This window comes from Camelus bactrianus, chromosome 19 (genome assembly GCF_048773025.1).
Source record: "Camelus bactrianus isolate YW-2024 breed Bactrian camel chromosome 19, ASM4877302v1, whole genome shotgun sequence".
In the NCBI taxonomy this organism is placed as follows: domain Eukaryota; kingdom Metazoa; phylum Chordata; class Mammalia; order Artiodactyla; family Camelidae; genus Camelus; species Camelus bactrianus.
The window spans coordinates 4,188,869-4,209,839 of NC_133557.1; the positions used below are offsets into that span (position 1 = coordinate 4,188,869).

At 42.7% G+C, this 20,971-nt stretch overlaps 1 protein-coding gene across 9 annotated transcripts in view; it reads right to left on the reverse strand.

Moving 5' to 3' along the window:
* PLCB1 (phospholipase C beta 1) overlaps positions 1–20,971 on the reverse strand; it is a 648,142-nt gene that overhangs the window by 91,022 nt on the left and 536,149 nt on the right. For all 9 annotated transcript variants that reach the window (XR_012500533.1, XM_074346936.1, XM_074346933.1 and 6 more), the window contains 5 exons: positions 18,635–18,815; positions 1,492–1,568; positions 1,295–1,384; positions 762–819; positions 67–153 (listed from right to left, as the gene is read on the reverse strand). Coding sequence is in view for 8 of the 9 variants with exons in the window: in XM_074346936.1 (XP_074203037.1) it covers positions 67–153; positions 762–819; positions 1,295–1,384; positions 1,492–1,568; positions 18,635–18,815 (493 nt within the window). In the remaining variant the exon portion in view is untranslated. The remainder of the gene's footprint in view (positions 1–66; positions 154–761; positions 820–1,294; positions 1,385–1,491; positions 1,569–18,634; positions 18,816–20,971) is intronic.

Sequence of the window (20,971 nt, forward strand, 5' to 3'; positions counted from 1 at the left end):
AGGTTTTATTCTAATTAAATGGAAAGGCAGTGAAGTTCCTGGGTATTATTATTCAGTTCTGTTTACCTTGGGCTTTTCGTCCAGGATCTGCTGCCGGATCTCTTTGTGTTTCTCTACGAGTTTTTCTTGCCGTTTACTTTGTGCCTCTTCTAACTATAAGAAAGTTACAGAGAAAGTCATTTTCATTCAAACGTTCAAGTGAACACTTTCAGAAAAAGTGAAAAGCTTTCAGGTCTAGGACATACATTTAATTATTCCATATCCTCATCAAGAACTGGCCTTATAGTAAATGTAGGGGACTGTCTGTTAGTGTTGGAGCTGAGTAATGGGCACATAGAGGGTGGGAGTCACGCGATCAGTGGATTATACCATTCTCAAATTTTTGTTAATGTTTGAAAATTGCCGTTGTACCAATTTAAAAAATAATCTAAGTGCCTTTGGAAGTTGCTACCTTCTCTATTGCTGGTGAAAATTAAAGGTTCTTCTGGGAAAACTCCCACTGACATTATGTTTTGGGGTTCCTGACTTTGGAAATGATTCTTAACGTCTATCTTTAGATGAACCTTTTTATATAGAGGTTTGCAATTAAAGCTGCAGAAACACTGATGACAGACTGCCGGCTCTGGGGAACAGCTCTGCTGGGTGCTGGTGATAAATGGTTGGAACAAAGCGTGGCATTTCTCTCCAGAGGCTCACACAGTACTTATCACAGGCCCATACTTGGTTGGCAAAGGAGTGAGAGGTTAATTGACAGGACATACCCTCTTGATGTACTGCACCACCTCCTGAATGTATGACCGGATCATCTCTGTCTTTTCCCTGAAAGCAAATGACAAAGCGATCACGAAAGGAACTCACTCATCATCGACCAACATGGGAACGTCAGCCTTCCAGATGTCAGTTTACAGAACTCTTAACATCCTCCCTCCTGCCGCAAGGCAGGTATCATCCACCAGCTCTGAACAAAGGTCAGGTTCCACCCAAGGCTCGAGCTCTGTTTTCACTAAATGCCAGGAAGGGAAGGTTGACAAGATCTGAAGAGAAGATCTAGCTTTTCCCTTAGGGAAGGTCTTAACTAAGCCTTTACCTAAAGGTCCTGTGTGCACCTCAATCCTTTACTGAGCTGCTCTTTGAGTTCACTGTTAAAAACCTTAGGAAAGGGATCTTTGGAAAGGCTAATTAGAGGAGAATTTCACAGTAGGATCTTTGTATAGTTAAACAGCTGTTACTCTGGTAGAAAAGAAATTAATCCCCAGGTAAAAGGTGGGAAAGGAAAGGTGTTCCTTCTACTCACTCCTCCATCTGGCTTTTGTCTTTGGATTTAGCTTCTGTTATCTTCTCCTGTCTCTTTTTATCCATTTTCTTCTTTAATTCCTTCTTCTCTCTGAAGGCAAAATGGAAGTAAAAGGGAAAAAATGACAAATCAAATAGCAATTTGGGTTTAATATGTTTACCTACACAAATCCATTGTAATGAGAGTGGAAGGCTTACTTCTCACAGATTTCCTTGAGCTTCTTTAACTGATTATTCTGACATTCTTCAGCAACATCCGTCAATTTTTGAATAAGCTGGGGAAAGAAAATGCCAGTTGGCTGTTTTATATTATCACAAACAAAGCAGCCTTCCCTCCTCCCCTTCCATGTCAAAGAACAGTTGTCTGAGTTAGAAAATCTGTGATGTTTAACAATCATTAAAACCATCAGATATCTAACATAGGCAATAAGGACATAATTTAAGACATCACATCATCTAGGCTTTAATGTGAAATTCTACTTCTTATCTGTTTGTAATTAAACAGGATTATTGGGCTGGTTACTGCAGCTTACAGAGTGCAGTGTGGACCCAGGTTTCCATCCCCACTTTATGACTTTCTCAGACTGTGGTTTTGGTCACAGGGCCTACATTTTCTGAGCCTGTATTTTCTTGGTTATAAATGAGATTGTCAATGCTGTCCTCTCTTGGAGGTACTATGAAGCTTAAAACAAAAGTGAGTGTGGTACAACTGTAAGTTATAATCAACGGTGAATTATAATTCTTGATTTCCAGCTATCATTCATCACTTTACTGCTTCAAGGAAGACATAAGTTTCCCCATCTTAGAAACTGATGCTTGTGTCCTTGTGTGGGTAACTTCCAAAGAACATCAGAAATTCTCTTCTGGGCTACCATGTTGGATTTTGAATTTTGCCATATCAGCAATTGTCTTGCATCTATTTTCTTATCAGACCATGTGTTTCAAGAGGGCAGTGACTCTATTTTCATTTGTGTTCTTTGCCCTTCACACAATTTCTAGGCTTCAACAGGTGCTCAATGAATGCTTGCCAATCACATGAGGGTGCTGGTGCCCTCTGGCCCTTCCTCGTTCTTTATTCAACACGAAGAACCTATGGAACCTTCTGCCATTGCTCAGGCAGCGGTAGCAATTGGCCCGGACCCTCCTGACTGAAGCATTGAATAGATGGTATAGGCTTCTGGTGAAAGGCAGCTCTCTGTTCCCCAGAGATGCAGATTCTCAGTTACAACACACGGGGTTGACCAGTTCTATGTAAGTGGTAGCCACAATAGTACCCAGGCAATATACACAAAATACCAGCGAACGTTCATTGATAATTTATACCTGCCAAGCAGAGTTGGAAGAGTTTTAAATATATTAACTTATTTAATTCCAAGAGTTGCCCTGTGAGGTTAGTACTATTTTATTCACTTTAATACGAAGAATCTGACACGCAAGGGGGCTCAAGTTCCGGGCTTGGGGCTACGCAGGAGGTAAGTAGCAGAGCTGGGTACAAACCCAGGTCCATCAGGCTCCCCACCTGCAGCAGCATCATTATGATTTTAGAAATTGTTTTTTAAAAGCCTCCTCTTATCTAAGAGAATAAAAGAAGTCGAGGGAGAAATTCTCTTACAGAATTACAATAAGAATCCACATTAACTTAATATTAACATGAAATTCAATGCACTCATCTGTGAAGTGCACTGAATCTGAACAAATATGAACTGGAGCTTGGGCCCATAGAATATCCATCTGATCACGCAAGAGAGATTGCCTGATCGTGACTGTCACAATTAAACAAATTATGAAATATTACAGCTCAGTTATGCCATTTGTCAAACCGGCTAGATGTAAGATTTCGCAGTGCAAAGACTGTGGCCGTTTCCTTGAGGTTCCCGCGGCACCTCTGTTCTAGCTGAGGATGTGCACACAGTGCCTCCCCTTCCCAGAGGAACTTTCCCCTCCCCTGTTCACTCCCAAGGAGTTACAGAGGGTTATCTGGGGGTTGCAACACCAAAATCACTTATAAGCAACTTCTTAAAAATACAGATTCCAGGGTCTGCTCCTAGGACTGTGGACCTCCCCTCCCCATGTCTAAGGGCAGGGCATGGGAATCAGTGTTTCCAAAATCTGCTCAGATTGGGGGAAGGTACAGCTCAGGGGGAGAGTGCATGCCTAGCATGCATGAGGTCCTGGGTTCGATCCCCGGTTCCTCCATTCAAAAAAATAAATAAATAGACCTAACGACCTCCCCCTCCAAAAAAAGTTTCTAAAAATAAACAAATAAAGTGAATTAAAATATATATATAAATATATTCCTATATGACTGAAATATTGTGCTGTATACCAGAAATTAACACAACATTGTAAACTGACTATATTTCAATAAAAATATTTTTTAAAAATCTGCTCGGATGCTTTGGATGCTCTGCCAGATTGAGGGGGGCTTCTGAGGACCCGCCCTCATTCTACAGGCCACTGCTGAGTCTCCCAGCAATGCCTCTGAGTTCAACGACATTCGTGCCTCTGTCTCCGCGTTCTCATTTCCATCACTCACCTGAGTCCAGAACAGTGTTTTGATGATGCCGACGCCGGCTCACATTTACTGCTTTCCTCCCGCCTCCTGCCCTCTTCCTCAGCAACGTAAACACCCCGGCAACGGAGCCTGAGAGGAGCTCTCCCAGCCCTCGTACCCCTCTGACTTTCAGTTCCATGTGTTTTCAGCCCCCACACAACTGCCGGCACCAACCGCCCTCAAGGTTCCTGAGAGGCTTCCTGTCGGCTGCCTCCCCTGGCCTTCCTCTCTGCCCCTCCCTCGGTCCATCTGCACTGGTTCTTTATTTTTCTCAGAATGAGCCCCCCCCCCCAACTTTCCTCCCACAACAGACACCTTTATCTAAACTATTCCATTTGGCCACAATCCAGCAAATATTTATCAAGTGCTTACGAACACCTGGCATTCAAATAAAAGCTCTGAGCTGATGAGTTAGCTTTCAAGATCTTGCTCTCAAAGTGTGGTCCAGGAGTCGGCAGCATTGGCATCACCAGGGAACACATCAGAAATGCAAATTCCCAGGCCCTGCCCGGAGGAACTAAATACAAGTCTGCATTTTAACTAGATTCCCAGCAGATTCATGTGCAGATTATTGAGGAAGATGGAGACGTTTTAGAAGTCCCCTGTTATGGACTGAATGTTTCTGTTCTCCTAAAATAAATATATTGAAATCCTAACCCCTAATGTGATGATATTAGGAGGTGTGATTTTTGGGTGACTAGGTCATGAGGGTGGAGCCCGTGTGAAAGGGATTAGTGTCATAATTATAAGAGACACCCCAGAGAGCCCTCTCGCCCCTCCCACCATGTGAGGACACAGCTGGAAGAGAGCGCTCCATGAGCCAGGACATGGGCTCTCTCCAGACACCAAATCTGCCGGTGTCTTCATTTTGGATTTTTCCACCTTCAGAACTGTGAGCAATAAATGTTCGTGGTTTAAGCCACCCAGTCTCTAAGACACCCTCTCAAATTCCTTCTTCCCCGTCCCAAAAGGGCTTCAGGACTTTATCTGCATGGGTCTTCCTCACCCCAAACTCAGCTTCCTCACCTCTGAGACAAGGATAATGTGTCCCTCCCCAGGGTGGCTGTGAAAGCTGGAAAGGAAAACACACGTGCGATTCCCCGTAAACCACATCATAGGGTCTTAGCTTCGTTTCCTTACCTTCCTGCCCAGAGAAAGGTCCTTCCTTTGCTTTTCGTCCTGTCTTCTCCCCGCTGTGTCAGGACCACCATTTCACTTTCCTCTCTCACACTTTCTTCTGCACTGGATACATTCATTGCCTTTGCACAAAAATACTTCTCTATTTTCTTGTCCTCCCAGATGAATTTTTGCTCCATCTTCGACCTGCCTTTCCTTTCTGTCCCTAAAACGGAAGGCTAATGGCTGCTTCCAAAGCTGCAGTGCCCCAGCCCCAAGAGTCTTCAACCCCACCATCTTGCTTTCACCCCAACTGCTGGAATTCACCTGATTTTCGTGTTAAGATTATAAAAATGTTTTTGTTACTAAACTTATTGGCCATTTCTCAGGATTTAACTTTTATTATTCCAGAGAGTCATAAATTTTATTAGTTCACAGCACTCTTAGGATCTCCGTAATTTTTTTCATGGCACTCTTGGGCCAAAAGAAATAAAAGAACAGTTCTATTTATTATATAATTCGGTCCAAATAACTTAATAGTAGTACTCTGAACAGTATCCAAGAGACGTTGCTCTGGTTTCCTTCAAAAACATAAAATATCCCACAGTGCCCCTGTGACTTCAATGTGGTGCCTCCGAGGGACATGACACATGGCTGGGGAATCACAACTCTATCCTCTTGAGAGGATGCTGGCTGCCAACCTCTCACATAAAACTCTCTCCTTAATTTACAGTATCTTCAGCATTTCCACAGTCACTCTTCTCTGACTCTTTTAAGTGCTTCACTTCATTTCTGCATCAATTACTGCCCTGGGACCAGCTCTAGTTGAGGACAGCTCACCAGCATCTTGACATCTCTACAAACACATTTAGGATTTGTCCCCCCGCAGAAGACAAGGCATCGTGTTTTTCCATTAACTATCATCATTCGGTTGAAAAGCGCACATTACCTTTGACTGCCCTCTGGAGTGCTTTCCCCACTGGGTGAGCCATGGAGATTTGCTCATTTCTCCCATCACTGAGCACCTCCTGGCTTGGTGTTAACAGCACTTTCATTCACACAGAGTCTCGTTAACTCCTGCCTGGACCGGGCAAGTCTTCCCTCCCTGCCCTCAGTCTTTCCTTAGTCCTTCTACTCCATCCAAAATACTCTTCTCTTTGGATGTCCCAGAGCCTTAACTGGCTCTCTATCCTCAGCTAGGTTACGTTCCAGCTGTAAATTTCCTTTCCTGATTAGCGTTCGGCAGACGCAATAAACTAGGCAATGTTTTACTCCCAGACTGTCGGGGCACACACCCGCTTCTGTGCTTTTCCTCGTGTTATTCCTCCACCTTGGCGATACTCCCATCGGCATGGGAGATGGCATGGAGGACATTCCCGTGACTGCAGGGAGTTCCACTGGACTGAGCTGCTTGTCCGTGCCCTGATCTTTTCCACACCAGCCACTGGTGATGCTCCCCTTTGACTGCCCAGATCACGTTGGTCCTTGGCCCCTCACTGGCTTTTTCCATAAGGTACCACTTGCTGAAATTTGCCTTTGTGTGTACATACATTATTACCGCTCTCCCAAAGGATGCCACCAATGTAATGTCTTTCTTAATTCTTTGGAACCCCGGATCTACACAAATCAGGCACTCAAAAATCATTGTGAATGAACTCTTTTAAGAACCACATTGACCCTGACCTTGATGATAGTTACAGAGCATTATGTCCAAGACATGTGCTGTCTTCTTGAAAATACTTTTAAAACTATGTAATTATGGTATTGCACAAGCTAAGTTTTGTTCCTTTAGGAACAAATGCCTTATTTTGAAATTCAGGCATGTGTATTTTTGTAAGTGTGGTTTCTGCATGCAACTAATGAAAACAGAGTTTTCCTAGAATCCCAAAGAACGTGTTTAAAGAAGGACATCTCTGTGTTGAATATGACAAATGACAAGCGTCCTTCCACTCTGCCCAGCTCCCCTCAGTCTTCCCCAACCTCCCACACCTCAGACCCCTCCCTGTAGCTTTCTGTCCTTTCCAACTATCTTCAAAAGCTCATTCTGACTGAAATTCTTCCCTTCCAGCACTTACTGTTTTCATTTAAACTTCCTCTGCTTAAAATCAGGAGGCAGAATAATGAATATTATGACCTTGTTAATAATACGTCACTATTGTAAGACTCACATTAAACTGGCCATGAGATTATGTATACAAAATATATATGTCTGCATCAATAATGTATCTCTTTCCTACCCTAAAAAGAGAGCGTCTAGGGCTCACCTGTGGGTTTCTCCCTCCAACCTTCCTTCTCCTGGAAGAACTTTCTCTGTTTTCTGAGAACTGGCTCTGTGCCTAATGTGGATCCCATGGAGCCGCTGCATTCTTAACACCCATCCCTTGGCCAAAGTAATGGGTCCAGGAAAGACACTGATCCAGGTTGGACCAGTCATGATCCAACTCCAGCCACAGGTAATTGGTTGAAGGCTGTAAGCTTGGCCAATCATATGACCCTAAAAAGGCTTGCCCTAAGATTTTTCCAACCTGTCATTGGAGAAAGAAATATAACTTAGAAGGGGTTGGTGCCTATCTTTTTTGATAAGAGGAAGCCTGTATGCTGCTTTGGAAAAAAATAATACTAGTATGCTAGGAAAAGAGTGAGACAAAGACAGACAGACAAACAGACAGACAGACGTGGAAACGGCTGTAAGTGGCTGCTGGCAGGCATCTCTCTATCCCTTCCCTTCTCGCATGTGGATAAGTCAGTCCTTTCTTACATGACCTAGTCTAAGTTAGTACTTTTCTAGTTTAAGTTAGTCCAACACAGGTTTCTGTCACTTGCAATCAAGAGAATCCTGACAAAAAAAAAAAAAAAAAAAAACAGAAAAAATTTCACTCCTTAACCCTGCAAGAGGATGGAGGAACATCTGAATATTGGGCTTAGGGTTTCTATCGCATGAGGTGTGAAAATAAGACTCAGAAGAGGGATTTTTCACACAGTAATTAAAGTAGTTTTTAACTAACCTAAGGTACTCTTGCTTTTGGTGTGTTTATGAGGATCTACTCATAAGAATTGCTCATTTATGTATTAGCCACAAACCTCAGTGAGGATACAAAAGGAACAAAAGATTAGTTTAGAATTCCTAGGGGAAAAAAAATCAAGAGGTACATGGTAAACTGAAATGCAATAAACAATATTTAATTTTAACTTTCAGTATAATTTTTCTTTCTGGCCCAAAGGAATAGATATATGTCAATTATTTTCCTTGTTTGTTTACCACTCATGACAACCCTCCTAGTTAAATGTTCCAAACCTTTTAAGGAATGAAAAAGAAAAGCCCTGGGGAATATAATTTCATGCTTGTTCTCAGCTCCATGCGGAATTTCATTTGGTTTAGTCATTTGAGGCTGAGGGAATGGTTTCCAAGGAAGAGAATAATTCCTTGACTCTAACTCAAAAGGGATTAAAAAAAAATGTGGACAGAAATTGTCATAGTTGGAGCCTTTTCTAAGAAGGACAGTTTTGGAAAATGGGCAAAGAGCCAAGTATAGAATATTCATACTTCAGGCAAACTCATCTTCCTCCCCATCCCACCAATATTTTTAGCACCTTCTTTCCTGCTGGTCAAAGCATCCACTTTGAGTTTACACCATAAATTGTTATTCTTCCTCAAAGACTTAATTTGTGATGCTTCTAAACTAAATAGTGATCTGTAGAGCAAACACATCACTGCCAGTTTAAAAACTAGGTGGATGTCTAACCAGGGGTGTATCCTGGCCATTCAAATTGAGAAATATTCATTCATTCATTCCACCAGTATTTACTGAGCACCTATGATGTGCTTGTATTGATGGTCCAACTCTGAGCCAGCAGACAAGCCCTGTCCAGGTGGCGCTGACCTGCCCCACCAGCTCCCTTCTCTTAGAAGCAGGAGAAAGTCTTGGACTAAAAAGGTAACTGTCTTGATCATTTTCTGAGATAGACTTCTATACCTATACATTTTTTTTTTTTACATTTCCACACCTAAACAGAATTTGTAGCTGCTTATTGGAATCTAAAGGTTTAAAGGATCTTTGGAATTTTCTTTTTACTTGCAGAGCAAAGCAATAAATTGAAGTGAAAAATCCGACCAAGACTCCTGGTCCGTGTCAATCAGTTGGCCCAATAAATCTATAACATTTAAAATTGCTTTTCACTTTTAAATTATGCCAAAGTAAATGCCAGCTTCTTTGTTTTCTGAGAAATATAAATGGGTCAATGTAACAAAGCCCCTTGAATGATATTTCTGGTATTCTTTCTTAAGGCTATCAACTGGAAATATCTTCAAATTTTAAGAAAAATCAAGAAATTTGATAAAGGAAACCCTAGTTGAAGCATTTCATCAACCTCAATGATGTCTGGGCTTTGATGTCTCAGTACTTGGGTCTTGTTTTCTCATCAGTAAAATAGAACACCCAAATTATCTCTAAGGTTCCTTTAATGAATTATAACTATTTTTCTTCAGCTATAAGTATGTTTTTAGAATTCAATGATGATTTTAAAATATCTTGAAAATAATAAAAAATAGATATTTATGGCCATGAATCATTTATTTTAATGATAAAGGATATTTATTTTTATGATAAAAGAAGTTTCATTTAAAATGATTCATACATAGCTTTAGGTAAAAATTTACAGCAGGGAAGAATTATCCTGTTGTAACTATAAAAGGCTAAGGAAGGTACTTTAAGAGACCTTGAAAAGTTGGTGCAGTATCACAAATGGTCCATTTGTGGATTTCTTGATTAGATTAAAAGAAAATGAGAAAATGTTTGCATATGATCAAGTTAGTTGAGATCGTTATATGTGATTAAACCAATTGAAAAAAGAAATCCAAACCACCAAAATTTTAGGATAGGCTTCAGACTTCTAAAAGATGTCAAGACCATTTAATTTAGAATAAATGAAATAACTAAATATTGCTTACCGCTCAGAGGTGGGAAGGCAATAATGCTCAAACTGGAATTTTTTCAAATAATTAGCAACCTCATTAAAAGAGGCATGATTTGTCCTGTGGTTTGTAAGTGAAATGGTGCAATGAATCAAGAGCTTAATATTTCACAGTCCATTTGGAAGCTAGACCCAGAGGAGCTGCCCATGAAGATAAATAGCACAGCATGTCAGCTCCTTTTTTTCCTTAATGCAAAATATATCATTTCAAGCATCTCTCACTTGCCAGATGGAGTGCAATGAATTCTGTAATTCCAGAGGGCACAAACTAGATGATCAGACTTGGGGATTCTATTTTGGAATTTTCCTTTCAGCAGCATTTCTTCTGTTCCCTAAGCTTCTTGAAGTTGACACAAGTCAAAACTATTATTTTCTTTGCCTTTGGGATGGGTTCTGTTTACTTACTTTTTTCCTTAATCTTACTTAAATAGTTACGAACTAACACATAAAAATACATCAAGACATATCACATGTGCACACAAAAGGGAAAACAGGGCTTGCTTATTGCTTAAAACTGAAATCCTTAATTGTTATTTTAATGCCTCTGAGAGTTGAATCGTCTCTACATTCTATAAACCAAGTGAAACCCGCACTAGAGTCAGAGGGGGGACTTGATGTGTATTTCTGTTCTAGAAACAAGGATGAAGACACTCAAAAGAGGTGAAATGACTTAGCTAAGGTTATGTAACTAAAAATGGAAGTCATGTCTCTCTTCACTCTAAATCCTGTGTAAACTGTCCTTTGGAAAGAATGATGACTATGATCTAGGCATTGTATTAAATTCCCAAGGATTATTTTATTGAATCTCACATCCAAACTATGAGGGCTGTGTGTTGATTTTGGGGGATAAAAAAGGCCCTAATTCTCCACCATCCCCTGTATTCACACTCTTTGCAATGTGACTGGCAGCTCCCCTAAACAAGAAATAGAGTCTGTTTCCCTCTTTCTTGTATCTGGGCAAGACTTATGACTTGCTTGGAGGAAGACGTTATAAGATCTCTTAAGAGACCTTGTCCAATTCTACTTGCTCTCAGTTGGAAGCCTTTCCCCCTTGCACATGGACAAGCCCGGGCTAGCCTTGCTGGATGATGAGAGATGTGGGTCAGTCACCTGCCTTGGCCAGGTGACAGTCAGTCAACCACACGAAGCAGAACCTCCAGGGGACTGGCAGCCGAACCACAGACACATGAACGAGCCCAGCCAAGACCGGAAGAACCATCCAGGTGAGTCAACTCGAACTGCTACACACAGAATCATGAGCTCAGCAAGCAGTTGCTGTTTTAAGGCAATGAGTTTTGAGGTGTTTATTACGCAACAAAGCTCACTGAAGATAAAGACAGGCTTCACAACCTGTGTTCTTAATCGCGGTAAGCCCCTCAGGGCAGGGGCCACGTTTAGGCTTAGCCCACAGGAATTCCCGCACCAACGAGGACCACAGCAGGCCTTCAATACCTTCGGCTTATATAATTACATAAGCATGTTTTATATGCTCTAATTTGCCAACCTTCCAAAATAGTAAATGAAAAGATATAGCATAAACTCTATGGATCGAAAGAACAAGAGACAATCCATCAGAAAAGCAGGCAATGGATGAGAAGAGTTTGTAGAAAAAAGGAATATAGGTGGCCAATACTCACAAGGAAATATGCTCGTTTTTGATCATAATTAAAGCAATAGAAATGAAGATAAATACCATTACTATCTATCTACCTATCTATCCATAGCTATCTGTCTGTCTGTCTGTCTGTCTGTCTATGTAGCTATCTGTCTGTCTATGTAGCTAGCTAGCTATCTATCTAGATCAACCTCAATTCGATTAGGGTCACCCAAAGATGATCAGGAAAATTGACAAATAAGAACACATTCTGACAATCATTTCCTCCCCTATTTCACTACTAAAAGTCTTTTATTTATTTGGCACTTCTCGTTTGGTGGAGAATGTAAAGCTTTCAGGAAAGCTAAATCATTTATTTCTCAAGAAAAGTGATCCCACATTAAAGTCAGAACGTTGGAGGAAGACAGATCACACTACCACAACTACAGTGGGGCTCCATCCTGGCACTGCAATTACTCCTGGCCCATATACTTCAGCTGGGCAACCGCAGAAGGGAGAAAACTCAAGGTTGGCTCCCAAACAGGCTGCAGCATCCAATGGTGCTGACAGAAATCAGCAGAAAGGAAGACGGTGAGCTCCCTCAGGCTACAGCAGGGTGTCAAAAACTGCAATACACATTTATATTTGAACTCAAGATTCCATAGCCAATTCATGTATTGTAAAAAAAAAAAAGCATTAAAAAGAATGATTTATACACATTATCTCATTATTCCTCCTTATAGTTCAGTGAAGAAGATTATTCTTATCCTCATTAGACAGATGAGAAAACAGAAGTTCAGAGTGGTCACACAGCTACGCAGTGGGGGAGCAGCGGCCAGAAGTGATGACATTTGTCTCCAGACCCTCACTCACCACCACTCACATCCTGATAGGCCATCCCATTAGGAGCTGGAATTCACCCAGAACTTTCACTGTGAAACACAACTTTCAGTTGCCAGGATCGGCAGGGAACTGGAGCACTCAGGTGGAAGGGTGCTAATATTGGTTTGAGGCCCAGGAATGATTGCTGGTGGAACAGGCAGAGGATGTGTGAGAACACCAGCCATTGAGGTCTGTATGAAGGAAGGGAGAGATGAACGGGTTTGGAACACGTGGGAGACAAAATACAAGAAAGAAGAGAAGAGGGGGGAAGCGAAGCAAGATGAAACCAGCCTCTGCAGAGAAAGGAGTATGGTGCTGTGAGAGAAAGCGAGGACATCTTTATCTGATGCCACTGAAACTGGGAAAGAAGAGAGAAGACAAAAGGGCAGGTCAAACACTGCTGCAGCTGGGAAGTGACCCCAAGGACATCACCTCCTCTCACTAGGCTGTAGGTGTTGAGCCTTTAACGTGATGCTGGGGCTGATTCTGAGAGTGATCGAGACCACTCAGAGGGACCCCTGAAGAAACTCTATCACTTATCAAAGTCACATTTAAAATTAAGACCTTACCCTAGTGGTATGACAAAACTCAGGGTCGGCCTATGGCAGCTGATGAAACCCAGGTAAGTTAGAGTAGATTCCCCAATCATATAGCTCTTTCCTGGAACAGAGGTCCTTAGCTGACCCCCAAGATATCTACAAAGAGGTTTTATGGGGTGCAAGAACTCGAATGGGGTCGGGGAACTCACACCTTTATCTTCACTCTCTTCTAGCTGAAGGTAACTGTTTCCTTCTGTCATGGAAACAGGCAGGAAATCACAAGAGATTTCTGTAAGACGTGTGACTTTGTCACCAGTAGATACCCATCCAGCTTGACAGGCAAGCTGTGGAAAGGGGACAACACACTAGTGTTTCCCACGTCAACTTAGAGGAGCTCTACACTTAATCTAAAATGCATTTTGAGTGGGGAAAGGGTATAGCACAGGCGGTAGAGCGCGTGCTTAGCATGCACCCGAGATCCTGGGTTCAATCCTCAGCACCTTCTCTAAAAGTAAATAACCCTAATTACCTACTCCTGCCAAAAAAATAAAAACAAAAAAAAAAATAAAGAAAGAAAATGCATTTTGAGCAGAGATAAGAATCCGTGGCTCTAAAACCTGACTCTGCAACTAGAATGTGTAACAAGTCACCGGGGACTCCTATCAAAATATAAATTGTGATTTAGCAGGTCTGGGGTGGGGCCCAGGGCTCTGCGTGTCCCACAGGCTACCAGGTGGTCTGGGGACCACGCTTTGAATAACCAGGTTGCAGAGATGTTTGGAGGTTGAGTTTTAAGGGTAACGAGACTTTTGTTTTTAACTGAAGTATAGTCAGTTTACAATGTTCTGTCAATTTCTAGTGTACAGCCATACATACACATACATATATCCCTTTTCATATTCTTTTTCATTATAGGTTTATAAGATATTGAATATAGTGCCCTGTGCTGTACAGTAGAAACTTGTTGTTTATCTATTTTATATATAGTAGTTGGTATCTGCAAATCCCGAACTCCCAATTTTAAGGATAATAATTCTTACTTGGACAGGAAGAACAAGTGCTTTGAAGCCACAGAGTCTATGAAGCTTGGGGTGCATTTGGCACCTCCTATGATAATATTAACAGTCACCTCAAAAATACTCTCTTGGTTTTTATCCATCTCTATTGTTAGGCAAATTGTCCCCACATCTGTGTCCCCATATCAGTTTGGTCTCATTGATCACATAGGATTAGATTGTAGTACACGCTCTCTGCGTGTGTGCTGACCACATCTCCCTCATCTTCATCCCTGTCTATCAGAGGGTTTGGCGGATATTAAGTTGTAAAGAACACGTGGCGGCGAGTGTACCGATGTCGTGGTTTCTTTCTCAATCCTCGAACTGTGGGTTCACATTTGCATTTAATTCCCAAAGCAATTTTTGGAGATAAAATATCTTCTGCTTAATTTTCCTTATCACCCAAATACTCCTTTTTACCTGGGGCCTACTTGATTTTTAATTACACTTTCGTTTGTCTAATTTAGCCTAAGAGGCCCGTTTGTAATTCAGAACCACAACCAAAGATAGAATTCACACCTCCAGGAGCCTTCAGTCAAACGACTTCTACGCAGAACAATTTCTAGTTATTACAAACGGAGTTGACAGAAAAGTCCTGATACACATGTCGGCTAAAGGCATGTCGTATAAACTGATGCCTGAAACGGCCATAAAATAAACCCAGTGTGGTTCTAACTCCGAGGTGTTTTGGCCTTAGCCTTCCTAACAAAGGCCCGCACAGTACATTCAAAGGCACTGAGGCTCTACCTACACCCAAATCCACAATCACAGGGGTGATGGGGGAGCATTTTGAGTAGATTGCTTACATCTGGCCTGAAAGGGCCAGGCTGGCTTGGACGTAGATGCATGCTATTCTGAAAACTCATTAAAGCTTTCGCTCTGGACACATTCATTCCTTCTTGGGGAGAAGGGGCAGGAGCACGTGTTCTGCGATTGTAACCTCCAGTGGGAGTTCCACCACCTCTCCTGCTCCAGTGTCCCTTCTTCATAGGGATTTTCCCACCTATAAGCCAAGCTGGGTTTCCCCCAGCTCCCTGCCACCCGTCTCCTCCAGGACAGCGTCTGTTGAGCACTTTCTATGCCCCCGTCTGGCGGGATTGGACACGGCGCTCACGCTCAGGGAGTCCTCCTGGGATTTTGAGGTTGTGCGGCTGCTTTCTGTGATTTCTGCTCCCCGTTTCTGCAGCTCATGTCCCCTTCTCCCCAAAAGGCCTTTCTGGGATGTCTGGGCTTCTGTTTTCACCCACACTCTGAATTCTTGCTTCGCGAATCTCCTAGGAGTACTGGGTTTCCCCTCTTACTCTGCCACGTCTCTTCTGAACTGGCAGGCCCCTCTCCTCGGGGAGTGGAGTCTTGCCAGGGGTCAGCGCTCTGAGGAAACGCCAGGTGATTACGGCTGGGTTGCCTAGTCCTTGACTCTGTTGGCCCACTTCAGTCATCTGCCAGAGATCCCCAGGGCTTCTCGCCCTCAGACCACTATCCCTCTGAACTGTGCTTCAGAATGGCCCCTTCCTGGGGCCCCGCTCCTCACCATGAGTCAGGCAGCTCAGCCCCACGGCGGTCCTTGTGAAGGTACTTCAGAGCAGATCACTCCTCTGCTCAAAACCCTCCATAGGCTCCTACCTCACTCTGAATGAAACACAGAGGCCACACAGAGGCCGACGAGACCCTAAGAGATCTGTCTCAGGCCCCAGAAGTCCCACCTCTCTGACCTAAGACCCTATAGTCCTCCTCAAACAGAGCCACCTGCTGGTCCCCCGGCACACAGGCCGTTCCTCACCCAGAAGCCTTTGCGTTTGCTCATCTTTCTCCCCAGGAAAACCTCACCCCATCAGTTTGCACGGGTCAGTCTTTCTCCTCCCAACTCAAATGCTGCCTTCTCAGTGCATCTCTCCCTGGATACTCTATTTAACATTTCAAAGCACGCTTCTCTTCCTCCCCCAACACCTCACCCCCTATTTTCCAAATACAGACTGATTTCTCCCCTAAACCCTGACATATCATATATTTTACCAACTTATTTTGTTTATGATCTGACCCCCAACTGTAGGTTCCATAAAGACAAGAATTGTCATTTTTATCTTCTACTATTTAAAAGTGTTTGCTGAATGGGTGTCTAATAAGTACATGTGGAATGGGTGAGTGAATGAATTAGGGTTTCTTCCAGAGGTGATGAAAATGTTCTAAAATTGGTGATGGCAGTGCATACTTACGAATCTACTAAAAACCATTGAACTGTACCCTTTAAATAAGTGAACTGCAAGGAATGCAAAATAAAGCTCTCTAAAAAGAGAAAGAGGCCGTGTCCCAGCCATGGGAGTGGAGGAGTTGGCTGCGTCCTCTGTGTGAGCAGGTGTGAGGCCGGAGGAGAACCCTGGCTGGAAGTCTGAATTACGAGGCAGCTGCACAAAGGTTCCAAAGTAGGTTCTAAAGCTCTAAAGACTGAGGACCAAGGTTCAAATCCCAATTAATCCACTTTCTTTTTTTTTTTTAATTGAAATATACATCGATTTACAAAGTTGGGTTGATTTCTGGTGTACAGAATGGTGATTCAGTTATACATATGTGTGTGTATATATATTCCTTTTCATATTCTTTTCCATCATAGGCCATTACAAGGTATTGAACATAGCTCCCTGTGCTGTACAGTAGGACCTTGTTGTTTACCTCTTTTATATACCCAAATACTCCATTTTCTGATTGTGGAAATGTGGGAAAGTCACTACCTTTCTCTGTAAGTTTTTTATCTGCCAAATGCGCCGACAATAATAGCAAACAAAAGGGTTGTGAGGATTAAATTGAACAATTTCTGTAAATAGTTTAGCACAGCGCACAGCTTCAAGGAGAGTCCTCAGCACATGGCTGCTATTTTAATTATCATTATTGTTATTATTTTCTGGGGTCCTAGGGATGGGGCACTAAGAAAGACAGGCGGCAGTGGTTGTAGCCGGGTCCCAAGGCCATTATCTCCCATTACAATTCACTTGGATCTTCTTCGGTCTGTCAAAACAATCCCGTTTATAGCAAACCCAACCTCTGCCCGAATGCCCGTGCACCGCCTGGCTCTTACTTGGGTAGTTTACAAACGACTGAACCTAGTGCGCAAGGCGGCCCAGCAAAATCGCGCGGAGCTTGTTCAAAACAAATCCTTGCGCCGCACATTTCGGTGCAGAGCACCAGGTCTCCACGGGCAGGCCTGGACCGGAAGCATCAGCACCGGCAGCCCTGCAGGAGGCCTGCCGAACTGGAAATTCAGGGGAGGGCCCAACAATCTGTGTTTTAACAAGCCCTCCAGGCGATCCTGACGCATGCTCCAGTTGACAAGTGACCAAGTGGAATCCGAGTTTTTGATAAGCTCCTTTCGTGATTTTTGACCTGCTCATTTGCCTACTGTCGGTGAACAACTAGTCCTAGAACCGCAGCCCTGCCCTGTACCGTCTCTTACACGGTCATGACTCCGTGGTCCACTGTGGGGTCTGCACGCAGAGAGGGCCCCAGAGTTCTGTGACGCGGGCAGGCCTCCAGCAGTGAAATGAACAGGTGACACAGACACCTCAGTGGGGAGGCTGTAGCTCAGTGGTAAGAACGCCTGCTTAGCAGGCACAAGTCCCTGGGTTCAATTCCCAGTACCTCCATTAAAATAAATAAACCCAACTACATCGCCCCCCCAATTTTATTTTAAAAAGGAACAACAACAACAACAACAATATAAAACACCTCTCAGAACCCACTTCCTCTGGGCACACGAATGTCTATTAAGTGTACTCTCTTGTTTTGTTTTTGGCACAAGCTTGTTTTCAAGGCCACTTTATTGCTTGATTCATTTAATATATCTGTCACCCAATATTTATCATGTCCCCACTATGTGTCAAGGCATCAAAAACAATGGAATGTCACAATGCCTGAGAAAATATTTCAGGGGACAAAACTGCTAAACAGTGAAGAAGATGGCACTGCCTTTTTGGGTAGACAGAGTTCCACATCGGCCATTTAAATACTGACTTTCCCAAATGTAGAGCAATGGCTTGTATAATTTTTTTTTAGTCCCTCTTGTATCACGGCAAAGCTGCACTACTACATAAAAAGTCAACATTTATTTGCAACGTGTTCTTAATTTTCTGAAAGGTAAGTGTTATTTAATTCCTTGTGAGATTTCAAAAACTCCAAAGGAAAAAAAAAAAAAGGAAACCGATTATAGCCCCAAAATGAGTTAGTGGAAAAAAATAAAATAAAATAAAACATAGCTTCACTGGGGAACAGAGAGAAACCTGGTAGAGATGCTGGAATAATGAGGTTTGTCAAATGTTAGCATGGTGGACACCACGTCGCCTATGCAATTTCCAGTTCTAAGGAACAGTGATTTTGTTGCTTTTTAAAACCCAAGTACTGGGTTTTGATCATGATTTGAAGTTAAGCACGTGTGAAACCACGCGTCACAATATGGATCTGGGAAAGGCGTCCCACCTCTGTAACCTGGCATCCAAACAAGATTATTCAGTAAGGAAGCAAAATGAAAGCGCCAGCCAGACCTGCTGCTGTCTCGCATTACGTGATCCAAGAGCATCAGACACTTTCTACAAGGAAAGAGGGTTCCAGCTACAGAAGCAGAAATCACATTTTCCAGGCTTACCAGCTTAATATGTTCTCGCTTCTGGTACTTTTCACTGTAATACTGTTCTTGCCGAAGATTCAGCAGCTGCTGCTGCTGCCTGTCCTTCAGGTCTATTAACTTTTGAGTCATTTCGGCGTCCAGGGCAGCGAGGTCCTGCTCAATCGTCGACGACCCGTGGTCAGGGCTGCTGGGTTCCGATCTGCAGAGACAGAGAGCTTGACTCACACAACATGCAGGTCGTAGCAGGGTGGGGGCATGGCTTCACCAGAGCTCCTCCTAGAGGGAGCACTGTGTTTGGAAATAAATATTTCAATAGACCACTTGTGATAGAGGCTGGTACCCAAGGACAAGTTTAGCCGCAGAGGGTCTCCAAACACAGAAAGTGGATGAAATTTGTGTTGCCCTAGAAGGAGGTGGGGGCAGAAGAGGAAAGCCAGGAGGCTGGGGGCCCTGGCAGTGGTGGGGGGGGCCAAGGATAATCTCCCCTTGGGAAAAACAATTTCTATAAAGGATTTTTTAAGGCTGTTTTTTTTTTTTTTTTATGTTTTTAACGTGGCATATAGAATCTAATTCCCAGCTACGTGTCTCCTATACAGTTCCTATACATTTCTCCTATATCTCTACATTGATGATTCCATAGGGGGAGTTGAAAAGGTGTTGAATTTTGCACCTGGACCACGTAGATTGACAAGGGAAAGCACGTGCAGATGCCACGTGCCGGCAACCTTCCCAGCTTATATGTTCTGCTTCTTGATGTCTTTTAATAGCAAGGATATGCTATTAAAACAAATTTCTTTGGGGGCAGAGCCAACTTCATTGATATCTCCACCCCAAAGGACACTTTCCTCAAACTGCTTTGGAGGAGGATGAATTAGGTTCATTCTAAATATTTATTGAGGACTTTCTCTGTGCAGGGTGACTTTCTTTGTGTTATTCATAGTCAACGATTTATACAGACACTAAGAAGTTTAGAACAAATGAAACAAATCAAAGCAATTCTCACTAAGTTATTACTGTGTTAAAATAGAGTGTGAGTCCTTCAAATTTTGTTCTCTTACTTCTTGAGGGAGAAACAGAGAGACAGAGTTGGATGGGGTACCAAGAGCAGGTCTGCTCTTTTCATTTATATGGAAACTTCTGCAGGAAGGGCCACCTCAGATATCCAGCACATCAGATTCTGCCTCCGTGTTTTCATTTGTGGCCACATGGAACAGGTAGGAAAGGTTTCTTGGCACTAATTCTTCTTGCTTTCTCTTTGGATTAGGCCAGCATCAGTGGCATCACATGGAGAGGCAGGTGGTTGAAGCTGGTGTTAGGATCCTGTTATGCCATATAAGGGATGCAGAATGCCCTCAAAGGCTTCTATTTGCATTTTTATGCACAATGCCAAATGAGAAGGAACACTCTGTCAGGCTCCTGGGTCCTGATACATCAGTATCGCAAGGCAGCATTGAGGGGGTCCCCCATCCCCCCATTATTCCTCAGTATCTGAGTAGTAGAGCACGGGTGAAGTGACTTCCATCTTAACATGAACATGAGATACATTTATCATCGTTTGTAGCAGGAAGTCAGTGTAGCCAGAACATAGAGGCAATGCTTCAGTCAACCATAACCATCACAGCAGAGGCAAAAGGGCAACATTTCCTGACCACTTGACAGATGCCAAAGATGCCCTAATTGACTTCTGGCTTTCACAGCAACCCAACTGGTAGGTACCACCTCCAGTTTACATTTGAGGAAACTAAGGTCCAGTGAGACAATCTGCCAAAGGACACAGCATCAGTGAGCAGCAATGCAGTTTCCACAAGGACAGACGTCTAGGAAATGCCAAAGTCTGTGCTCTAAGAACAATGCAGAATCGCACACAATGTCCGACAAAAACCATCTGCAAAGGATCTGCTCTTCACATTATGTGAAAGCTGAGTTCGGATGAAGGAGAAACTAATCTAATATAATGTTGTACTGGTGAAACTTATATAATGTTATAAATCAATGTTAACCTCAATAAAAAAATCTAAAATTATTTATTAGTTCACTGGAGAATAATAATTATAATAAACCCATTGCATATTAGCATATTTTTTGTGGAAAATAATTATACTTTCAAAACCAAAAGAAAATCAGTGAAAACCAAAAACCACTAATCTAATGGACATTACGTCCATTCATTACTTTGAGGTATTTTCAGGATTTTAATCTGTATCGAGGAGAATAGAAGGTGGACAGACATAATCAGACCTCAGTGGCTTGGCCTCTTGAAGGTAAGATTCTCCTGATGCATTTTTTGATATCAGATGCTTAGGGACTTTGTTTTTTTGAAGGAAAAGTCTAAAACACAGCCAAGGGGCAAGTGTT